The sequence below is a fragment of the Sander lucioperca genome, chromosome 8 (genome assembly GCF_008315115.2).
Source record: "Sander lucioperca isolate FBNREF2018 chromosome 8, SLUC_FBN_1.2, whole genome shotgun sequence".
In the NCBI taxonomy this organism is placed as follows: Eukaryota; Metazoa; Chordata; class Actinopteri; order Perciformes; family Percidae; genus Sander; species Sander lucioperca.
This window is the reverse complement of record NC_050180.1, coordinates 30,452,829-30,475,896: the sequence shown is the minus strand read 5'-3', so window position 1 is coordinate 30,475,896 and position 23,068 is coordinate 30,452,829. Positions and strand designations below refer to the sequence as shown.

Here is a 23,068-nt window from a genome sequence, read left to right as displayed (position 1 = left end):
GCATTAAAATGAGAAAAAATAAAGGGGCAAAAAGAAATCAAGGGACATTTAGAATAGATAAAAATTTGTGATTAACTGCAATTAATTGCAAGTTAACTATGACATTAATGCGATTAATCACGATTAAATATTTTAATCGTTTGACAGCACTAGTAGATACTAAACAGATCTCATCACACAATGCAGGGTGAATAAGTAAAAACTGTACAGCTAGTAAGTCTAAATACCAGACACAAGCACTCACTCTGATCCACAAAGTGACACATGGTCTAAAATAATCAAGAGACATTTCTCAGAAACACTAACACCTTCTGCATTAATGTCCTGTTTAATGTATTTGACATGACTTCATTTCCTTATTTTGCCCCATGATCGTGAAAGATAATCATAACCAACCTATGACATATGAAAGGGTGTAGTGAACTCTGCAGCAGACTTCACTAAGCATATTTTGTACTGCAGTTTTATCACCAACATAACTCAGTTTAACTGTCAGCATTAGAGACAAAACATGTCACTGCTGCTTGTGTCTTGAAAATGAAGCTTGTTTTTAAAGAAACTACATAGAAATAAATTATACTGTATAAATGTTATTTGTTATAAAGTTCTCTTTAATGGACTGTAATGTCATTACAGGGGAATTTGAGGAAGGGTTCATACTAGGCAAGTGCATTGGTGACTGATTAAACCAAAGCAGTGAATGTGAGAGTAAATGTCTTTATGGAAGAAACAGTTGGAGGAAACAGCTTAAGTCAACTTTATTATCCTAACAAGTGCAATTCAGGGTCAAACTTTGTTATGGTATATATTCAGTATAATGTGTAGCTTTGTTTTATTGTATATGCCATTAGCAAATGTATACACTTGTATACAGATGCTAAAAATGCCAGATTCCCACAATAAAGTTTCCCAGCAAGAAGCTATTTTATAAATCATAGAGAACTCGATTCCCGACCACCAAACCTTTACATGTTGATGTAGACGCTCTCTCTCTTTCTCTCTCTCCATTTATCACACATGCAATAACACTATTAAAGGCAATTTGCATAATTGTAGCTTACATTTAAAAGTATTTACAAATGTTTAAAATGTTAATCCATTTTTTCACAGATCCATTGCAGAGTTATCCAGTTTGCTCCAGTGTTCCTGCCAGCCACGATTTGTGCACAGTCCTCTTCACCCCACCGTGGATCTCCACCACCATTATCAGGCTGCCCTGCCCAGTACCTAGGAGGTTATTAAAGGGTAACCTATTTTTCTATATTTTTGTGTCTAAGTGATGGAAATAACAATCTTTGACATTGGTCCAGTAATAAGCAAGATCTCTGCAGTCGGCAGCGGCGAAACAAGCTACAATGTAAGTTAATAGGGCAATTGTGCAGCTTGTATTTACTTTTACAAAAGTGCTTGTTTTGCCACTGACAGGCTCAGATTAATATTCTAAGTGTCTGACAACATAATGGAAAGGATTTCTAAGGAGGTTGACCTTTCTGTTAACGAGTAAGATCCTTTTTTTAAACATAAAAACATCTGTGAAATTGCGTTCGCTAAACCCACAAGACTAAATGTAAATAAACAATTTTAGCATCGTAAAATACACTTTATTCAAAGTCGACAGAAACAAAATAAAACTATTAAAAGCCGTTTTGGGTCGTCCTCCCACTTTTCCAACGATCACAACTCTAGTTTTGGTTGAAATAAACACATAGATTACCGATTTACATGTGAAAATATGTTGCTTCTATGCACGCTAAAAGTATTGTTTTTTAAAATGGAGTCTGGTGGGTTTAACGCAAGCGACCTCAGAGCTATTTCTGGTTAAACAGAAAGGTCTCAAAGAGGTTTTAAAAAGCTTTATCTCTGTATGGATCCTTTCCATAATGTTGTCAGACACTTAGAATAATAATTTTAGCCTTTCAGTGGCAAAACCGGCACTTTAGGTGGACAAAACTGACACTGAACATTTGCCCCAAAGAGTTACATTGCAGCCCGGTCTGTGGCTGCCGGTTACAGCATTCATGCTTAATACTGGACCAATTTGAAAGATTGTTGTTCCTATCAGTTACTTACACACAAAAATATAGGAAAATAGGGTCCAGGTTGAAAAAGAAACGGTAGTTACCCTTTAAACAAGTACATTTTCAGAGGATTCTAAAGTGCCAAAAAAAAACATTATTGCAGCTTTAAAGGTGTAATATAAAGTAAGTATTGCTGACTGTTATTAAACACACAGTGATCAAAGTTGGGCGGTCAAACAAGCTCGAGAGTAGATGAAGAAAGGGAGTGCCGAACAAAACAATAGCTATGTTTCCATCCACACGTTTTTATCCAAATTAAGTGATATCGAATGAAAAATGCCTTTATGGAAACAGTAAAATTCGATAGAATTTCATGAATATCGACTCAAATGAAATACGTTCGGTCTCATCGGCTTTTATCTTGATCGATATACGGCTTATGCGATAAACGCTGATGGAAACGTTATGATGGCCAGCCCTTTCTATTGATTAAATTCCTGTAGCCTTCAGCAGGGGGTCTAATCGGGACGTGAGTCCCGTCTATTGCGCCATACACCTGTGGCACAAGGTGCGCTCTGGAGTTACACAGCGAGATATCATGCGCCTCATCCACTCCAGGTAGGTATATATACCTTCGCATCATCCTCGTTCGTATGGCATTGCACATGGCGTAAACACACCGGTGCACGGTGGTTTTGCTGACTCCAAACGTTTCGCCTACCACTCTGTTCTCTGCGCATGTAGCCAGTTTGTAGAGCGCAATGGCGATACGCTTCTCGGTTGGAACCGGAGGGCGATAGCTTGCGACATCTGGGAAAAGGGATGGGCCAAAAAAATTACACAACAGGTCAAATGTTGTCTTGGTCATCCGAAAATGCTTCAACCAAAGGGTTTCCGTGAAGTGTCTCTGAACCATGATCTCCCAGAACAGTTTGGAGTGCTGTCGTTCCCACACCACAGGTCGCCTCCATTGTCGTCGGGCATTTACGTGCATCTGCATCATCATAGCAATGTGTTGATAGCGTCGTTGTTTTCTTATTATAGCTTGATATGTCACTATCAGCTGGCACATAAGCACTATTACAACTTGTGCAATATTGATCATTTGTTGGTAGATGGCATGATCCATTTTGTCTAGCAAAACTTTGTTCGCAAAAGTTAGCTTGAATGTTGTGCGATTCAGTGCGAAAATGAATGGAAACACCTTAAGATGTCTAAAATCAATTCGATATACCAATTTGATCGCAAAACAGCATGTGATGTCATTACGCACAGGTTTTTATTCGCTTTAAAGCCGTTGGATGGAAACACACTTTCACCAGCTTTATTCGCATGAGTTTTTTTACCGAACTTCAGATAATTCGATTGACAAGTGGATGGAAACTTAGCTAATGACTCAGAGGAATAAGACGCTATCACACTTTCACGGCAGTTAGGTTCTAAAGCACGCACGCACGCTAAGCTTGCAAGAAATGTTGGAAATTCAGTTCAGTCTGATTCTGATAATTGTTTAAACAAACTGGTACCATACAGCAATACATGTATATGTGTCTAAATTTAACTAAAGTACTTCATGTCTTACGCCACAGTCAGTGAAGTTCCATCAATCCATTTCCAGATGTCCTTGTTGTCTCTGTCATTCAAACCAATCCAAGTGTTTTCCCTGATCATTTTAGTGAGACATTTCTGTTAAAGATAAAAGAAAGATATAAAGGTTTCTATATCTTAGTTTTAAACACATTATAAATGCAATTTACAGGGAGTCATCTGAACAATCCAATAAGATTTATGTTAAATACCAACCATACTGCTATTGTAATCTAATCATTATAACTGACACACAGTAAATATTATTTCAGAATTGTATGTCCTCTTCTGTATCAATTAAATATACAGTAAACCTATAGAGTAAAAATTCATAAATTCACAATTCATTTTAATTAGTATATATACTGATGGGTTGTTTAATGTAGTAAACCTTGTATTACTAATCTGAATATGCAAAGTAACTAGTAGTTTCGTTGTTTTGTTTTAAGTACAACATTTGTCTAATGTAAATGTAGTCACAAAATGGAAATACTCATAAAAATAAATAAGTAAAGTAAACGTATGTGATCTAAAAAGCCATTCTGCTGTCAGGCGCAGTATATGCTGCATTCCACCATTGTGTCTTCTGAAGTAAATAAGCAAAACCATTGCATTTTTGAAAATACTTCATAATTTTTGTTCATTTAAAAAAAAATGTAAAACAGCATGTGTAAAACTTTATTGATCCATTAAATAATGCCCTTTGTCTTTGTGTTCTGTCTCCGTTTCTATAAGTTGTGTATCTGACTTTTTATTAAAGTCTTGAAATATATATCTTTGTGGAAATTAAGATTCAAACAGATGGCTTTACAATCTATATACAACACTCTCTATATTAAGACCCTGATTCAAAGGAAAAAGTCCACAAAAAAAGTAACACACCTGGTCTTCATTGTTGTCTATGATCACCAGATCTGGGGTCTCATTTATAAACGTGGTGTACGCACAAAACGGGGCTGAAAATGTGCGTACCGCAGTTCCCACGCAAAGGTTGTGATTTATAAAAAAACAAACTTGACGGGAGAATGTGCGGTCCTCCACGCAAACTCTGACCCGTGAGTACGCACATTTTGGAGACAAAATAGGAATTGGCGACGCAGATGGTGAGGTGGTGAACTGAAGTCAGACTGCAGAAGGTAAATGGGAATAACGATTACTCGTAATATTTTCAAGTATTGATGCCACACGCACATTTTTTCACTCCATATCATCCACGTTACCATGACGATTATATCCAGCAGTGTTATTTCCGCTTGTACTGAGTGATAATTGTTCCATAAACACCTCCAACTCAAATCTTAAATAAAAAATTGTTCTTAATGTTTAATCAGCGCTGTCTCACCATCACATCGTCCGCTACGGAGCCCAGGAGGAGGGGATGGCCCGACTGCATGGATTACAGGATAGCATCAAATACCTGCATTAGATAACGGCAGAACACAGTGTAAATAAGTAATTATCTTTCTTTAATACTGTGCATATATCATCAAATATCAAAGTCTGGAAATGCAGTCGTTAAGCTCTCGTGCAATCGTTACCCTTAATGTCCTCTTTATCAGTCCGAACTTTAATACTGTTTGTGACAAAACCTGCATGAAGAAAAGTGTGTTTGCCTATTAGACTTTCTTTCGTCTTCAAATTGTATCGCGGGGTGGGGGATACCACGTCTAGTTGATGCTGTATGATGGCACTGCTGGCCCTGCAGGAGGACTATGCTAATGGAAGAATCAGGAGAGAAAGAGACTTCAGGGACCATGACGATGACTGGTTAATATGCCGATTTAGATTCCCTAAAGCTGAGCTCTTGGATCTATGTACTGAATTGGGTCCAGTAGAGAGGGCAACGTGCCGGAATCGTGCCATTCCAGTCCATCCTGGTCCAAATACAGGTCCTTGCCACTCTGGGGGCAACCGGCTGTTTCCAGAGGGAAATGTCAGACAGCTAAGTGTTTTTTAATAAATATTATATATAATCTTCAACTTTATCACTAAGGCTTGTTTGGATATAATATATAGTTCTGTTAAATGTTATTATATACGTCTGGTATATGGAAGCTGTCCCCGAGTGCCGTAATGCCTGCCGTTTTGTGGTATTATTGTGTATGTAGTTAAAGTTCAGGTTTCCCTACACTGTGCAAGAACAGGCCGAAATTATAATTAAATTTGCAGCAATTCCTGAACGTCTGAGAAGTTTTTTGCTTTTTCTCTGCCAGTCTTCATGATTCGGTGTAACAACTGCCAGTGTCATTCATATACTGATCAGCATTCACAAGGTGCTTTGCATTGACTATTTATGGTTAAAAATGGGCGTGTGCAGGGCAGGATAAGAGGCCGATCCACGTACACACACTTGTAGGTAATCTCTGATTTATAAAGGGAACATTGCTTACAGGTGTGCGTACACACAGTTTTATAAATCTGACCTTTTTTTGGCGTATGCCATTTTGGGCTTTTGGCCGTACATACACTTATAGTAAGGATCCTACACACAGTTTTATAAATGAGACCCCTGCTCCTTTGTCTCTGCAGTCTTGCTGCCTTTTTCCCAAGAACCAGACGTTGTGGAGAGGTAATAACAGGTAGAACTAAACATCCTCCACCCTGCATCTCTGTAAAATGCATCAAACAAAAGACATTAAATCTGACCCAGAAAGACTTATGTCCTTTTAGTTTAGAGACCTTGTGGGCTGTGACACTTACAAACATAGTTGTTGTCTTTATAATAATATCCGCTCTTCCAGCAAATATGCTGATACTAAACAAATGTTGACATGACACCTGAATTCCAAAATGGTTAAGCACCATATTAAAAGTTGAATACTGCATATAAATTGGTGGAAAAATTCATATTCGTAACAAATATATTTGCAAAACAAGTGCTTCTTTGTTGTCTTTCTTTTACTTCATTGCAATGTTCTTTCACCGTCTTCCAAATAATCGGTAACAGTTATAAGTCTATTGCACATTTCCTTTTTTATATATGTACAAGAAAATTAATATCTAATAAATAATAACTGCGAAACACCAAAACAAAACCCGACCAAAAAATAATAAGAAAAATAAAATAGAGCAAAAAACAGTTCTTTTAGGTTAATACCCAAAGTATTTTCAATTTTCAGAGGTCCTTTTAAATCAAAAATATTCTTTAGGGTTTTCTCGACCTCTTCCCAAAAGGGTATTCATTTTTAATTAGACATGGGAAGAATGTGTGTGTACAGTTTGCTAAATTCATATCTGTAACAAATATATTTGCAAAACAAGTGCTTCTTGAGGTCAGTGTTTAATTTCATTCTGTGGTGCTTTCAAAACCGATAAGAGCTTTAAGGAAAGTAAAAGAACAAGAAAAGTCAAAGGCAGGATGGCAAATCAAGACTTGTATCTTTCAGAGCAAAAAAATGCTCAAAAGTTCATGTGACTTTAGACTCACAGTGGACACTGAGGCCGATGAGCACAGCCAGCATGAAAACACTCAGCGGACCCAGACAGAGAACAACAGCTCCATGGAATCTCAATCATACAACAGTAATTAGATGATAATATACAGATCAGTCTGTCAGCATTTCTGCCTGACAGAACATTCTTACCTGTCTGATTTGTTGAAGGTCTTGGGTCAAAAGACTTGTTGAATTCATCGTTGGTGTTGTTGGGGATTACCTCTTCTGTGTCCCCCCTTTGGGGACAATGTGTCTGACTCCAATAAAAGACCTATATATCCCTGTGCATTTGTTAAAGTGGTATTACATTGATACTAAGCAAGAGCCAAATGAGACGATAAGATAAAGTCAAATACATTTGTTTAATCAGTCAAGCATCAAAGTTACAATACACAGATCTGTGGGATCACAAAGCACGCAGAGACTAAGTTTCCCTAGCAACAGACATAAGTCGGAGCCGGTCCGCGCATCTCTCGTCTTTCAAGCCTCGTGAGCCCTAATCTATTCTTCCCCTCATATCTTGTACTTTCTTTCTTGGGCCCCTCTTCTTCTCCAGCACAGGGACTGTTATCTTCACACAACACATGCCAGGGTGGGGGCCACTGTGTTATGTCTCGTCCTCATTTGCTCTCACGCGAAGCGGTCAATTCTGTTTCTGATTCAATTTTCTGTTTCAGTTGCTCAGTTCTGGGGCCTCTTCTGTTTAACATCTACATGCTTCCACTGGCTCAGATTATGGAAAACAATAAAATAAGTTACCATAGTTATGTGGATGACACACAAATTTACATAACCTTATCGCCAGGGGACTATTAGTCCAATACAACAACTGACTAAGTGCATTGAACAAATTAACGACTGGATGTGCCAGAACTTTCTTAAATTAAATGAAGAAAAAAACTGAGGTGGTTGTTTTTGGAGCAAAAGAGGAACGATTAAAAGTCAGCACTCATCTTCAAACGACAATGTTAAAAACAACAGACAAAGCCAGAAATCTTGGTGTAGTGATGGACTCAGACCTGAATTTTAACAGCCACATTAAGACAATTACAAAGTCAGCCTATTACCACCTTAAAAGTATATCAAGGGTTAAAGGACTTATGTCTCAGCAGGATCTGGATAAACGTGTCCATGCTTTTATCTTCAGTAGACTTGACTACTGTAACGGTGTCTTTACAGGTCTCCCTAAAAAATCAATCAGACAGCTGCAGCTGATTCAGAACGCTGCTGCTCGAGTCCTCACTAAGACCAAGAAAGTGGATCACATCACCCCAGTTCTGAAGTATTTACACTGGCTTCCAGTGCCTCAAAGAATTGATTTCAAAATACTTTTGCTGGTTTATAAATCACTAAACGGTTTAGGGCCAAAATACATTTCTGATCTGCTGCTACACTATGAACCAGCCAGACCTCTCAGGTCGTCTGGGACAGGTCTGCTTGTTGTCCCCATGCAGCATTTAGTTTTTATGCTCCACATATCTGGAACAAACTCCCAGAAAACTGCAGGTCTGCCACATCTCTCAGTTCTTTTAAATCAAGGCTGAAGACCTATCTTTTTGATGTTGCCTTTCTTTAAATAACTGTTCATTTCTTATACTGAAGTTGCATTGTTGACACTGTATGACAATCTATATAAGCATATAAAGAGAAATTCCTATTTTAACTGCTCTTTAATGTTTAATTTCTTATACTGCACTGTAACTTTTATTCTCGTATTTTATCTGTTTTTAATTTTTTAATCTGTTTTTATGTAAAGCACTTTGAATTGCCCTGTTGCAGAAATGTGCTATACAAATAAAGCTGACTTGCCTTGCCTTGTTATTATTACTCAATGTACTTTGCTCGAGACTCACCTTTAACTACTCTATAGTTATGGCTTAAGCTAAACCTGTGCTCTTGTTCGGGGAATGCAGATGTGCCTTGCCCGGAGAACTTGTAACCACCGTCTCTATGACAGCACACAACTCTGTGCAATAAGCATACACCAAAACACACTTGGTCTCTTATGGAAACCTTTTACATTCTTATTATATTTATCTACAAATATTAAGAACATTATTTTACAATCCCTCTTTTCACACTGTTCACAGTGTGAATTTCAGGCTTGCTATATCAGTATCATTGATGAGCATGTAAGCGTGAGACATGAGCAAAAGGAGCACAGTTTACAATTATTTTGACACTTGTGGAAATCTCTAAAGTTAGCCACTGTATATAATGCTGAATAAATGTGGATGACACCTGCTTGGGAAGGACTCATTCTGTTAGCGCAATATCATAATAGCTGGAGGAATTAGGCGCGGCATCGCTCACATGGCCATTGTCAATTTCCCTGTTTTCATACGCATCAAGATCAGTTTGGGATAATGGTTGATAGACCTGATCAAATTGTTTGAGAATCATCTGACGGGGCACTGAACCCTCTTTGGTGAGGGCCGTTGTTATACACTCTCCATAAGTGACCGCATACACGGGATGCATCAGCTCCCACATATGGCCAGTGTGGCTACTACCACGCCGAACGAGAACACGGCGGCCAAAATCACGCCCCTCCATCTGCCAAAATAACGGTCCAACCAATTAGCCCACTCCAAATTTCCCCCATTTTGCTCCCGCATCTCAGCTGCCAGTGTCTTAAGGCCATGCAGGGCCCATGTAACAGAGCCATCCGGCGAAGTGTTGTTCAGTATGAAGGTACAGCACTGGTCACCAAACATGGCACAATCTCCTCCTTTCACACTATTTATTGGTGTGAAAACCAGGGTTAAAAAAGCAAATGTTGATAAATACTGAAATGATTATCTGCACCAAAGTCAATTTGAATATGAAATGATTTTTTTTATGATTTGGCTGTTCGGGTTTGATTTCTTTTCTGTGTATGATTGACAAAATATTGAAAATGTAACTGCTTTAAAAGGAACAAAACATAAATGAGAAAATTGACACAAGACAGTAAATCAAACACAGATCAGGTCATCTGGATGAAAAGTTAAAAAAAAGGAATTGACACATCTAGGGTAGATATGTAGGGTTTCAGAGTAGAATGAGTTCAAACTAACTTTAATTATTATTAGGCATTATTATGTGTTGCCATACATATTTGACCCAGTAGGTGTCACTGATACCCTGTTTCACACACACACACACACACACACACACACACACGCACACACACACACACACACACACACACACACACACACAGCTTACACTGTAAAAGAATTATCAAATGTATGATCTCAAAACATACACCTATGTTAAGCTTTTTTTTCACAGATCCAGTACATAACAGATTCACATGACAGGTCATTCCACTCAGTGGTGGTAGGTCCAACTTGTGCACAGTCCTCTACGCCCCACTTTGTATTTCCACCGCCATTATCAGGCTGCCCTCTCCTCCAGTTCCTAAAAAAATAAAGAGAATCATGATACTGCAAATCTCTGACATAAACACAGTTCCTCAGTGGCAGATAATGCTCTCTATGTTGATGACTGGGGCATCAATTGTCCGCAGCAAAAATTGAAATTATCAGTTCACTGAACCTTGAGGTATATGCATAGTTAGTTTATCGATACATTTTTGGCAATTTACACAAAAACAAATGCCAGCATCCATAGTCTCGCTTTGCCAGACCCTCCTCCAAAGCGCGCTGAAGGAGCATCTACAACAGTGTTGCTAGACGCTTGTCTCACATAGCCAGACATTACTTCACAGCACAGCGGAGTAGCTAACGTTACATGCTGGCTATATTGACAGTCATAGAAGCCCGTGCTCACGCGGAGCTCTGTACCCAATTAACAGGCACACTTTTTTGGCTAAGAATTACTGTAGGAACCGTTAAAAACACAGCAACCTCGCTGTCCTCTCCACCCGACAGACAGACAAACTTCCTAGGCTTAGAATTACTGTAGGAACCGCTAAAACCAACAACCTCGCCTTCCTCTCCACCCAATGGACAGACACACTTCCTAGGCTTAGAATTACGGTAGGAACCACGAAAAACACAACAACCTCGCTGTCCTCTCCACTCGATGGACAGACACACTTCATCGGCTTAGAATAACAGTAGGAACCGCTAAAAATAACACTACCTTGCCGTCCTCTCCACCCGTCTGAACACACTTTATTGGCTTAGAATTACGACAACAATCGCTAAACACACTGCAAACTCACGGTCCTCTCTTCCCGATTTACAGTCCCCCTTTTTGGCTTAAAATAACTCACCGCTCGCCTGGTCCTCCGGTAACGTTAGCAGGGTTAGGATGGAGGCGTTAGCCAGGACCAGTTGGGATCACTTTACTGGCTGTGTCTAAATTTTTTTTGCAAGTAACCAACTCAGGTACTCTAGCTAAATAATTCAACGTGAGTACACAAATGCTGAAATTACATAATATGGCTCTCCCTAGTGATAAATTAGCCTGAAGCTAATGCTTACCTGTTCAGGAGAAAATTAGCCAACTCGGCGTCCTTTTGGGCTAGGGTTATCTTTCAAATACATCTCGACTATTTACCCGGGGTTTGTAACATCTCTGGTCACGCAACTGTTAGAAACATGCCGGGGGGTTTTTATTAGGTCTGGTAGAATCTATCTCTGTTGATCCTGTTCGTTTGTTTGCTGCTTTCATGGCTGTACTAACGTTACAGCTGTAGCGTGCTGGGTTTACGTTTTTACAGGTATATCTGGCAACCCTGCCTGGCTGTGAAACTGGGCAGTTGATACCAACACAGAGGCCAAAACACAAAGAGAAATTCCGTCATGGAACGGAAATTTCAAAAGGAGAAAATACTGGCATTAGCATTGTTGTCAGAAAAGATAGTATTTCAACTTAGCATGTTTCCTTAATATCTGATGATGCACTGGGGTCATTTGGGGATTTATTACAGTAAATATATTACATATTGGACCTTTAAGCAATGGAAGGAACAGTTTAGGTTGAGTCAAATGTTAGTATCTATAATAAACAGATCTATATGTTTATGCATGCAAAGCATCTATGCTTGTGAAAAATGTCTGCTGGAAATTCAAACCAATTAAATTCTAGTACTCAAAATATAAAAAGATAGTTATATATGTTATGTCTGTATACAATTACAGTTAAGCCTTACTTCTGAGTCAGTGGAGTTCCATCTACCCATTTCCAGGTCCCCTCCTCATCTCTGTCAGTCAAACCAATCCAATACCAAGTAGCTTTTTTGATGAATTCAGAGAGAAATGTCTGTTAAAGAAATCCACATTTTATTTTAGTTTCAACCACAGTATGTGAGCAGTTTACAAGTATTTATCTCCGCACAAAACTTAACTTTAATCTAATCATCATTATAAAATATTACCTAGAAAAAAATAAGTAAATCCTGTATACTATCATGGAATGTACCTGCTCTTCAGAGCTGTCTATCACCACCAGATCTGCTCCTCTGTCTCTGCAGTATTGTCTGCCTTTCTCCCAGGAACCAGACTCAGCAGAGAGGAGATAACAGGAAGAACTGAACATCCTCCATCCTGCTGGACACGTTTTCTCTGTAAGATACAAACAAGATGCACTAAACGCAGATAAACAAAAAGCATGTCAAGGTCCTTGAAGTTAGTTCTGAAGATGTCAACTTTTTCAATGAATGCCCCTTTAATGCCCCCTATAACCTTGTCAGATAAAGTAGTTTGAGACTTGACAAATTATGATTTTCTTGTTTTGTTTTTTACTCTTAACCCGATTGCCTGATTGACTTGGCATTAAGCTTAGCGTTAGTTCATGATGGTCACGGAAGTCATATGCCCGCTGATTGAATTATCATTCCTATCAGACACACACCAATCACAGCCATTCTCACATCAAGGCGGTCCTTTTAAATATGACTCCCTCCTCTCACTGATCCCTGCTACACTGATGCTGCTTCACTCGCTACTGCTGCCGCTGGCAACGCTTTGCCTCCACCACCCCAGCCTCCACCTTCCTAGTTCAGAGTCCTAACGTGACTCAAAGTTTAAAATGGTTTTCAATGTCTTTCCTTTGGCTCACTTTTGTATACAGGGGACTTTCTGCATGGTGCTCCCTGTTTCAGCTTAGCATGCTGCTTGGCTGGTGCAGGAAGCATTATCAAGAGCGGAGCCACCGACGCCAAGCATAACTGTATTTCTATTTGTTGCAATAAACGGTTAAATCTATGACGAGAGTGTTCCTGACTGATTATGACTTTAATTATAACATATTTCACCAGAACAAGATACAAGTTTAAGAAATGAAAGGTTTTGCACCATATAGATTACCTCATCTACTAGTGATCATCGTATGCAGTGTGACTCTTGTGAAATTAAGCAAAGGCGAGAGAGAATAGTTAACAGCTGAGTCAGCAGTTTGGAAATTCGGCATTCAGTATAAAACAGTCGAATTTGCCACCTGTGAGGAGAATACAATGTAGCAACACACAGGGAAAGAGGCCATTTTCCAGGGGTCTATAATCATATTGTTTCGTTAATATAGGTTGGATTTATAAAATGTCTCATTTTGGACTACAACTGGTTAATAAATCATAAAGAACATACTAAAAACAGATTATTACAATGCAGGGTGACTAAGTAAAAATGTTACAGCAAGTAAATCTAAATACCAGACCTAAGCACTCACTCTGTTTAAGCCTGTCCAGCTCTTTAGCCATTTCAGTGAGGCTGGAGTTCAGCCGGTCTCTCTCTTCAGTCAGGGAAGAAGACTTGTCATCACTGGCCTGGAGACGCTCAGTCAGATTGGCTTTGATAGTGGAGAGCTCTGCAGCTGATCCACGTAATGACACATGGTCTGAAATAATCAAGAGACATTTCTCAGAAACACAAAAAACCTTCTGCATTCATGTCATGTCTAATGTATTTCATAAGATTACATTTCCTTAATTTGCTATTCCTCTAACATATCAAATGGCATAGTGAACTCTGCAGCAGACTTCAGTGAGTCTTTTTTTCTACTGCAGTTTTATCACTAACACACTGCTGCTGTTACAGTTTTTTTTCGATTGCTAACTGAAGCCACATGTACAAACCTCTTACTACAGTTTGCATTGCCAACAGTCAACAGAGCTAAACAGTTCACATCAGCTGCAAAACTCATTCCAAACAACCCAACTCTTCACATGCACATCTCAAAACAGGCTCAGTGCACTGAAACATTTTGAACAATCCTCATCGAGACAACACACACTGTCACTCAGAACACACAGAGAGTAAAAACACTAGCATCAAATGCAAATGCAGAAATGAGAAACTTTTAATATTTACAGTTTGAATAATTTGAATAACTTCACACAAATCAATACTTTCTTTAAAGAGAAAAAAATTCCTTAACATGATTTATTTACAACCTGTTTTTAGGTAAACAAGAAGGAATGAAAATAATCAGTTTCCTTCAATATATATATATATATAAACTCAGCACAAAAAGTAAGGACATTTGTGTTTGGTAGATTATTTCTATGTGGTAACAACACTAGCGGCGCCAGGATTTTGATTGTAGGTGGGCCTCCAGAAAACTGGATGGGCCAGTTAAAATAAGCCAAAAAAAAATTTGTGGGATGAGCAGCAGCGCTGAGTATGTGGGTTGTGCCCATGAAAAATTTGCCAAATCTTCTCTGCCATTGCCAAACAGGTTATTTTGCTGTTGCTATTGACACTTGTTTTGAGCTTCTGGTACCCCCAGGGGCTGCCAAAGGTGCCTGATTTAGATGAGATTCTGCAACCGGTGGCAATCTCATATCTCCACAGTCTGGGACCGAACTCTATCCTCCAAGATGACAACGCTCGCCCCCACAGGGAGGGGTTTATCAGAGACTACCTCCAGAATGTGGGAGTGGAGAGGATGGAACGGCCTGCCAGCAGTCCTGACCTCAACCCCATTGAACACTTGTGGGATCAGTTTGGGCGTGCTGTTCATGCCAGAGTGACCAACACAACCACGTTGACTGACTTGCGACAAATGCTGGTTGAAGAATGGGATGCCATCCCACAGCAGTGTGTGACCAGGCTGGTGACCAGCATGAGGAGGAGGTGCCAGGCTGTTGTGGCTGTGTATGGTTCTTCCACACGCTACTGAGGCTCCTGTTTGTGAAATGAATAAATTGTTAAATTGCCAATATGTCTTGTTTCTTCAAACTCCAATCATCCAATCCACCAAACACCAAACGAGTCAATGGCAGAATAAACTGTTTCATGGGCGCAACCCACATACTCAGCGCTGCTCCTCATCCCACAAATGCATGTTCCTTACAAATGGGGCACCATTTGAAAGGGAACTAAAGGGGCTTTCCACAGAGAAATAATTTACCAAACACAAATGTGCTTACTTTTTGTGCTAAGTTTATATATATCTTTTATCTTTGTCTGTAGTAATTTACATAATTACTGGGGGGGGGGAGTAACAAACAAAAGGTATGTAATAGTAACAAAGAATTGCCTCTCTCCGGCATCCGGCCACAAGTTTTCATCATCACATTGGATGTCCTCGCCTGCCATGCACCTTCATCATCTATGAATACAGTAAGTAAGTAAGTAAGTAAAGTTTATTTCTATAGCACATTTAAAAACAGCTCGCGCTGACCAAAGTGCTGTACATAGCGCATTAGCCACAGGGTCATAAAATAAAAATAAAATACACTTACAAATCAGTGATTACAGTTTTTCTCGATTGCTTTGACACAGCAGTCAACTCAAACTCCACATTTTTCAAAACAGTTAACACACAGGCTGAAACAGTGGCACTCATGGTCAAAATGACACATTTTGTTTGCAAAAGGCTCTAACCGTGCCAAAACATTTAAAATATGCAGCAAAAGAAAATTTTTCCTTCAAACAACACAACTTGCAAACAAGTGTATGAGCTCTTCCAATCAACCATTACACAGTGGACAACAAAATACAGCACTCACTGCAAATCAGTGCACCATTGCTTGTCATTGTAGCCTATTACTGTACGTAGCTTTCATGCCAGTGACATTTGTTGATAAAGTTGCCTTCTTGCAAAGAATTGGATCCAGAATCAGAAATGCTTTGATGCCAATTTTATTGATTCCATTGATCCTTATTTTGAAGCTGTGGCTGAAAACTGAAATACTGTAAATGTTACACAAAATACATGTAAACCAAAATAAAATCTATTAGAGTATAAGAAATTAAGAAAATAAAAATAAGGGAGGTATGGGTCTACCTAATGTAAGATTATATAATCTATCATTCGAAATGTGTACAATGATAAAACATTGGAAGGGGATAGATCAGGAGCTGAGCTGGATCAAAATTGAAAGGGAACTAACTAGGCCGTTTGAACCTCTGGATGTCCTCTCACATGGTGTAACAACTTCTGGGCATAATTATTTTCAAACCCAGTGTTGTCTTATTCTAAAGCAGTCTGGAGAGAAATTCATAAGATATATGGTATTTCGCACTTAAGACAACCTTACGCCTCTCTATGGTATAACCCAGCCATACGTATTGGGAAGAAATTTGTTTATTGGAATCAATGTTTTGTAAGAGGGATACACAAAATAAGTGACCTGTGTGTGGCGGGAGTGTTCATGTCGTTTGCTGATATTATGCATAAATATAATCTGGAATATAAAGGTAATTTTTGGAAATATTTACAAACAAGAGACTGTATCACAAAGGGTAAATTTAGTCACAACAAGAATGCATTGATGGAGGTTTTCTATGAGTAGATGGCTGGGTGTGGTGGTACCTGTAGCACCAAGACAGTGTTTGTTAGGGGACCAAACAGAAATGTCAAATATATCTAAATATGAATGAGGGGTTTTAAAAGTTGGGATTCTCAGAGTATGGAAGAGTACAGTCGCCCCAGATGTTAAAAAATGGATGGAAATTATGTCAGAAGTTGCATCATATGAACGCATGTTGGCTAGAATTAACAACGAAGAAGAACATTTTAGGAGGATCTGAGAACGTATTTTTTTGTAGGTAGGGCATATGGAAAAAATTGTAGACATGGTACTGAATGTATATTTTGGATGTTTCAAAAAAAGGAAATGACGATTTGCAGGAGGTGGTATGCTGGATATCTGTTGATGTTGGGGTCAGTGTTTGTTCTTGAGTTTGATTGTATGTTTATGTGTGTATGAAGAAATAAAAACTTTAATGACAAAAAAGAAAATAAAAAAAAAATCTATTACAGTAAAGTATAAACATCTATTACTGTAGAGTATAAGAAATAGACACTGTTGATACTCAGTCTCTTCTGTCTTAGACCTCTTCCATCCATGTTGGCAAAGAACAACACAGACGCTGCACCTTTAAGGCCTGCAGACTGATTGCTAATTGAAGATTTGTGTGAAGGAGTGTCAAACAGGTGCTTCAGTGATTTCATACTGATGGAGGTAGTTTCTAATAGTTAGGAACAGATGGTTTCTGTTTGGTTACCATAGCTAAAACAATGGAGTTTGGACTGCATGAATGACGTCCGTGTTAACTGTTCTGCAAAAGGGTGGGGGAAATGTGTCAATCCAATGAGAAAGGGTTAACACATTTGCAAGAGGTGTCTTCTGCTCTGCTGAGACAGTGATGATGAAAACCGAGTGGATCCAAGTTTCTTTAAGCAGGTCAAAGCAATCAAGAAATCTGTAAGGCTAAAACGACATCAAAAGACAAACACTTATTTACAAACATAGCAGGATAAGACAATTACAGTTTTTCTTGATTGCTTTGACTTGCTTAAAGAAACTGGGATCCACTTGGTTTTCATCATCACTGTCTCAGCAGAGCAGAGGACACCTCTTGCAAATGTGTTAACCCTTTCTCATTGGATTGACACATTTTCCCCACCCTTTTGCAGAACAGTTAACACGGATGTCATTCAAGCAGTCCTAACTCCATTGTTTTAGCTATGGTAACCAAACAGAAACCATCTGTTCCTAACTATTAGAAACTACCTACATCAGTATGAAATCACTGAAGCACCTGTTTGACACTTCACACAAATCTTCAATTAGCAATCAGTCTGCAGAGTTAGGCCATGTGGCCCCATCGTCAAGACAGAAGAGAATCAGTATCAACAGTGGCTATTTCTTATACTCTACAGTAATAGATGTTTATACTTTACTGTAATAGATTTTATTTTAATTTTCTTAATTTCTTATACTCTAATAGATTTTGTTTTTTGTGTGTCATATTTACAGTATTTCAGTTTTCAGCCACAGTTTGAAAATAAGAATCAATGGAATCAAAAAAATTTGCATCAAAGCATTTCTGATTCTGGATCCAATTCTTTGCAACAAGGCAAATTTGACAACAAATGTCACTGGCATGAAAGCTACGTACAGTAATAGGCTACAGTGACAAGCAATGGTGCACTGATTTGCACTGAGTGCAGTATTTTGTATTTTGTTGTCCACTGTGTAATGGTTGATTGGAAGAGCTCATACACTTGTTTGCAAGTTGTGTTGTTTGGGGGCAAAATTTTCTTTTGTTGCATATTTTAAATGTTTTGGCACGGTTAGAGCCTTTTGCAAACAAAATGTGTCATTTTGACCATGAGTGCCACTGTTTAGGCCTGTGTGTTAACTGTTTTGAAAAATGTGGAGTTTGAGTTGACTGCTGTGTCAAAGTAATCAAGAAAAACTGTAAGAAGCCGGGAAGGCCAATGTAAAAACAAAATATGTATATATAAATACAGATGAATGTGATGTTTTTATTGCTTCCACCTTTATTACTTTCTTAATGTGCACAGTTTTACTGTAGTACAGCTAGTGTTTTTTTGTTTTTTTGTTTACATTTTTATAGCTGTATTATATAACCTCAGACATCTTACCTGGACATATTGGTATCTTTGCTCTTTTACCTGTTCACTGTTTCTCTCAAACGGTACACTGTATAACTGTTTCATTCTTACTTTGTGTTTCCTTATTTCCAAAAAGGTCTTTCTGAGCTTTTTCTATATAAATACAGTGTGTTCACTAATGAGTCTTAAACAAGACACATGCTTAGACTTTCAGCTAAAATTGCAATCAGCAGTGTTTTAGGTCGACCAGGCTAAAATCCATTCTGTTTTGCATGTGTGGTATGACAGCGTGTGTTAGCATTTGAACAAAGTGCTGTACATTCACAGTGTTGTGCAGGTTGTAGTTAAAGCCATGGGATAAGTGTGTAGACTTTTGAAAACTGTGTTCAAGCAATGAAAAACGAACTAGGGTTTGGTTCACAAGAACTGCTGCTGTGAAGACTGTGGTTAAAGTTTTGCACATTTGGCTTCAGTTGTTCACACTGTCGTTTAGCAATCGAAAAAAAAAAAAAAAACTGCAAATAAGTTGATACTGGATAAAAACTGAAATGATGACCTGTACCAACTTCAATTTGAATTTAAAATGATTGTTTTGACAATTTGGCTGTTTGATTTCTTTTCTGTGTATAAATGTTGACACGTAAATGAGAAAACTGACACAAGACAGTGAATCAAACAAATCAGAAAAAATTCTGGATGAAAAGTAAGAAAAGGAGTTGACATGCATCTAGAGCAGAGATCTTCAACAGGGGGTCCAGGGCCCCTAGGGGATCCTCAGAGTTACTCCAAGGGGGCCGCCAAATTCATTTTTTTGAAAAAGTTTTTTCAGTACAGAAAAATACAAGGTGCATTGGAGGGGGATAAGTAGTTCAAAAGTTGCAAAGAAACTCACACTGTCTAACTTGCAAAAAATAAAATTTAATAGCCAACGTTTCAGTACTAGACCTTCATCAGGCAAAATGAATGATGGGAGTTTCTTTGCAACTTTTAAGAAGTTTTTTTGAAAATTAAAATGTCTTAACGTGGATCCAACAAATTATTAGCAAATATAAATCAGCCTATTTGTGAGAAAAAACAACAACCTTGATTATAGGCTTACTGGCCTATACTGTAGGTTAGGTAGTCACTAAGGTAACCATCCACAGATACAGTTCATCCTAAAGATTCACGCTCACATGTATGTTTAACATTAAAATATGACTTATGTTCATAGGTGTATCATGCCATCATTTTTTATAGCTTAGTTTTCTATGTACTATAAAGGTTTTAGGCTTTTATTGTAGGCCCAGTTAAATATGTAACTTAACTTTATAAAATATGAAGTAATGGGTCCCTACTCTGTCTCTCTTTCAGATAAGGGATCCTTGGCTTAAAAAACGTTGAAGACCCCTGATAGAGAAAACGTAAATTTTTCAGAGTAGAATGAGTTTGACCTAACTTTAACATCTGAATGTGATTTAGACTTACAGTGGACACCGAGGCAGATGATCCCAGCCAGCAGGAAAACACTCAGCAGCCCCAAACACAGAACAACAGCTCCATGAAATCTCCTCTCTGAGCTCCTGGGACCTAAACACAGAGAAGACCAGCGAATACAACCAATCATACAACATCCATCCATCCATCCATCTTCGTCCGCTTATCCGGTCTCGGGTCGCGGGGGTAGCAGCTCCAGCAGGTGACCCCAAACTTCCCTTTCCCAAGCCACATTAACCAGCTCCGACTGGGGGATCCCAAGGCGTTCCCAGGCCAGGTTGGAGATATAATCCCTTCACCTAGTCCTGGGTCTTCCCCGAGGCCTCCTCCCAGCTGGACGTGCCTGGAACACCTCCCTAGGGAGGCGCCCAGGGGGCATCCTTACCAGATGCCCGAACCACCTCAACTGGCTCCTTTCGACGCGAAGGAGCAGCGGCTCTACTCCGAGCTCCTCACGGATGACTGAGCTTCTCACCCTATCTCTAAGGGAGACACCAGCCACCCTCCTGAGGAAACCCATTTCGGCCGCTTGTACCCTGGATCTCGTTCTTTCGGTCATGACAATCATACAACAGTATTCAAATAATATACAGATTAGTGTGGCAGCCTCTCTGTCTGACTGAACATACTTACCTGTCTGATTTGTTGAAGGTATTGGGTCAACAGACTTGCAATGTTCAACATTGGCATAGATGTCATCCATCACTCATAAGGTGGCCAACTATTTCCTGAAGGTTCAGCGCTGCAGCACAGACTGCACCACATGTAAGGGATCTAAGTATTTATATATTGTTGTTGGTTTCAATTTGACAGTGTCTCACGTTCTGAGGAAGTCACAAGTTTCAGAGGTGGTAAAATAAGTTTCTATGACAATCCTCTCCTCCTCTCATTATTATCAGACAGACACACATCTATCTCTCTAGCTATCCATCTATCTATTTATCCTTCTATATATCTGTCAATCCATCCACCTACAGATGACAAAGACATGAGTTTTTTATTTTTACAGGTGGAAACATTACCAGAATATTGTATTCAAGTAAAAGTAAGTAGGTCAGTTAAAACACTGTCTGAGTAAACATTACTGTGCTACATTTCTAAAAGGGAAGCATCCACCAGGCTGTATCAGGCTGTAAACATGTTTTGTTCTGCTGTTAAGTTGGGCATTTTAACATGGGGGCCTATGGGGATTTACTAGCTTTTGGAGCCAGCCTCAAGTGGCCACTCGATGAATTGCACTTTTTGGCACGTGTGCGTTGGCTTTATTTTCCAGCACCAGAGGTTGCTGCTGTTCTTCTTCCTGAGGTCTCCTCCATTTTTCCCCCATAAACATTTTTGAATTCTTAATTGAGTGTCTAAAGCCAGCGTGTGTCACGTATGCTGTACAGATTGTAAAGCCCCTTGAGACAAATTTGTGATTTGTGTAATTGGCCTTGTTGTGGCAAACATTAAAATTATTGTCCCTAGTAATGGTGAGATGAATAGCAATTAAATACTCAAACACAATATTTGTCTTTGTCTGTTTTTAAAAGATTATTTATTGCTTGCAAACAAGAGTCCAAATGTACGCCCGGGGAAGATTCACATGAGACTGAAGAGAAATTGATTTATACTTAAACATTCTTTGTTACAAACAGGCACATGTTGACTTTATCAACAAGATCAGACCACAACACTCTTTTCTACTATCTGTAGGTCTACTTCTTCTCACTCTGTGCGAGTGAGGCTGCTCTCTACTCCCCCTGCCTTTACATGCAGTTTACAGTTGTCATGCATTTAATATGCAAATTTGATACTTTTACACAGACGAACAGGAGTTGTCTAATTCTCACAGACACACAAGACACACCTTTAACACATGCATTGCAACCCTAACGTTGCCCGGAGGAGCTGTTGAGAACACAAATTTCCGAATCGCTTGGACCAGACATTAAACAGACTTTTCCCTGTCAGCTCCCGAGTACAAAGCCTGCGTAATGTGTGATTGAGCTCATGTGTGAATAAAGCTGCTCACTGTCCGAAGAATTCACAGCAAGCGAATGGAAGGGTTGATGACGTTTCTATCATGTGGCTGGCATGAAACCGCAAGAAAATTAACAGAGGGTGAAGAAGGTTGATTAATGCGAAGACGCCAAAAAATGTCTAACTGAAGAGATGACGAGATTGGCGAACTTTCGTCAGTAAGGGCTGTCGCACAGGAGATTTTCCATGTCAGATGCATTCTCACCTACTAAAAATACTCTGGTTTAGGCGAGGGGTGAAGCCTAGGTAGGGCGTATAGGAGGCAGGACATGACGCGTTTACACTGCGTTACAGAGCTGTTTTTTAATGTGGTCATAAACAACTCTCTTGCCGTTCCTTGAACTCGTCTGATGATTTTGACGTCGGCCCTTACTGTCAGATGCTTCTGAAACCAGGGTTCTTTTTTGAACCCTGTCTTTTTTCTTGTTTTTTTTCTAATTGAATTTTTTTTTTTACAAAGTTTGCAGCGAGCCTCGTACCTGGAGCTGAGTACCACTTGTAACCAACAGCGGAAATCGCTGTGATCTAGCCATGTCTCGTTAAAAGTCTCGTCACTTTCCCATTTTCCACACGTAGGCTTAGCCGAACTTTAACAAACTCTGAGGAGACGCAGAGGTATTTCGCGGGCGGGTATTGCATTTATCACAGGATTTGTAGTTGTATCACCGCGTACGTACCAACACCAATATCCTCCAGAAAGAACTACAACAGACCGAACCAACGTTCTGAGGGCAGCGTTCTGCTGGTTTTGTTACTCAGCAAAGACTC

General features: G+C 39.2%; 1 protein-coding gene across 2 annotated transcripts; it reads right to left on the bottom strand.

The window, feature by feature from the left end:
- Positions 1-884: 884 nt before the first annotated feature.
- LOC116050448 (CD209 antigen-like protein E) lies at positions 885-21,144 on the bottom strand. 2 transcript variants are annotated; one of them, XM_036004499.1, is made up of 6 exons: positions 20,912-21,144; positions 20,270-20,371; positions 13,661-13,828; positions 12,416-12,558; positions 12,147-12,256; positions 885-1,227 (listed from the first exon to the last, which is right to left on the bottom strand). In XM_036004499.1, exons 1-6 carry the CDS (start codon positions 20,979-20,981, stop codon positions 1,092-1,094), a joined length of 729 nt encoding a protein of 242 aa, XP_035860392.1. In that variant the 5' UTR covers positions 20,982-21,144; the 3' UTR covers positions 885-1,091. The 2 variants fall into 2 exon arrangements, with proteins under 2 accessions (XP_035860392.1, XP_035860391.1); XM_036004498.1 differs by lacking the exon at positions 885-1,227 and adding an exon at positions 10,202-10,444 and having other exon boundaries at positions 20,912-21,142.
- Between the last annotated feature and the right edge of the window lie 1,924 nt (positions 21,145-23,068).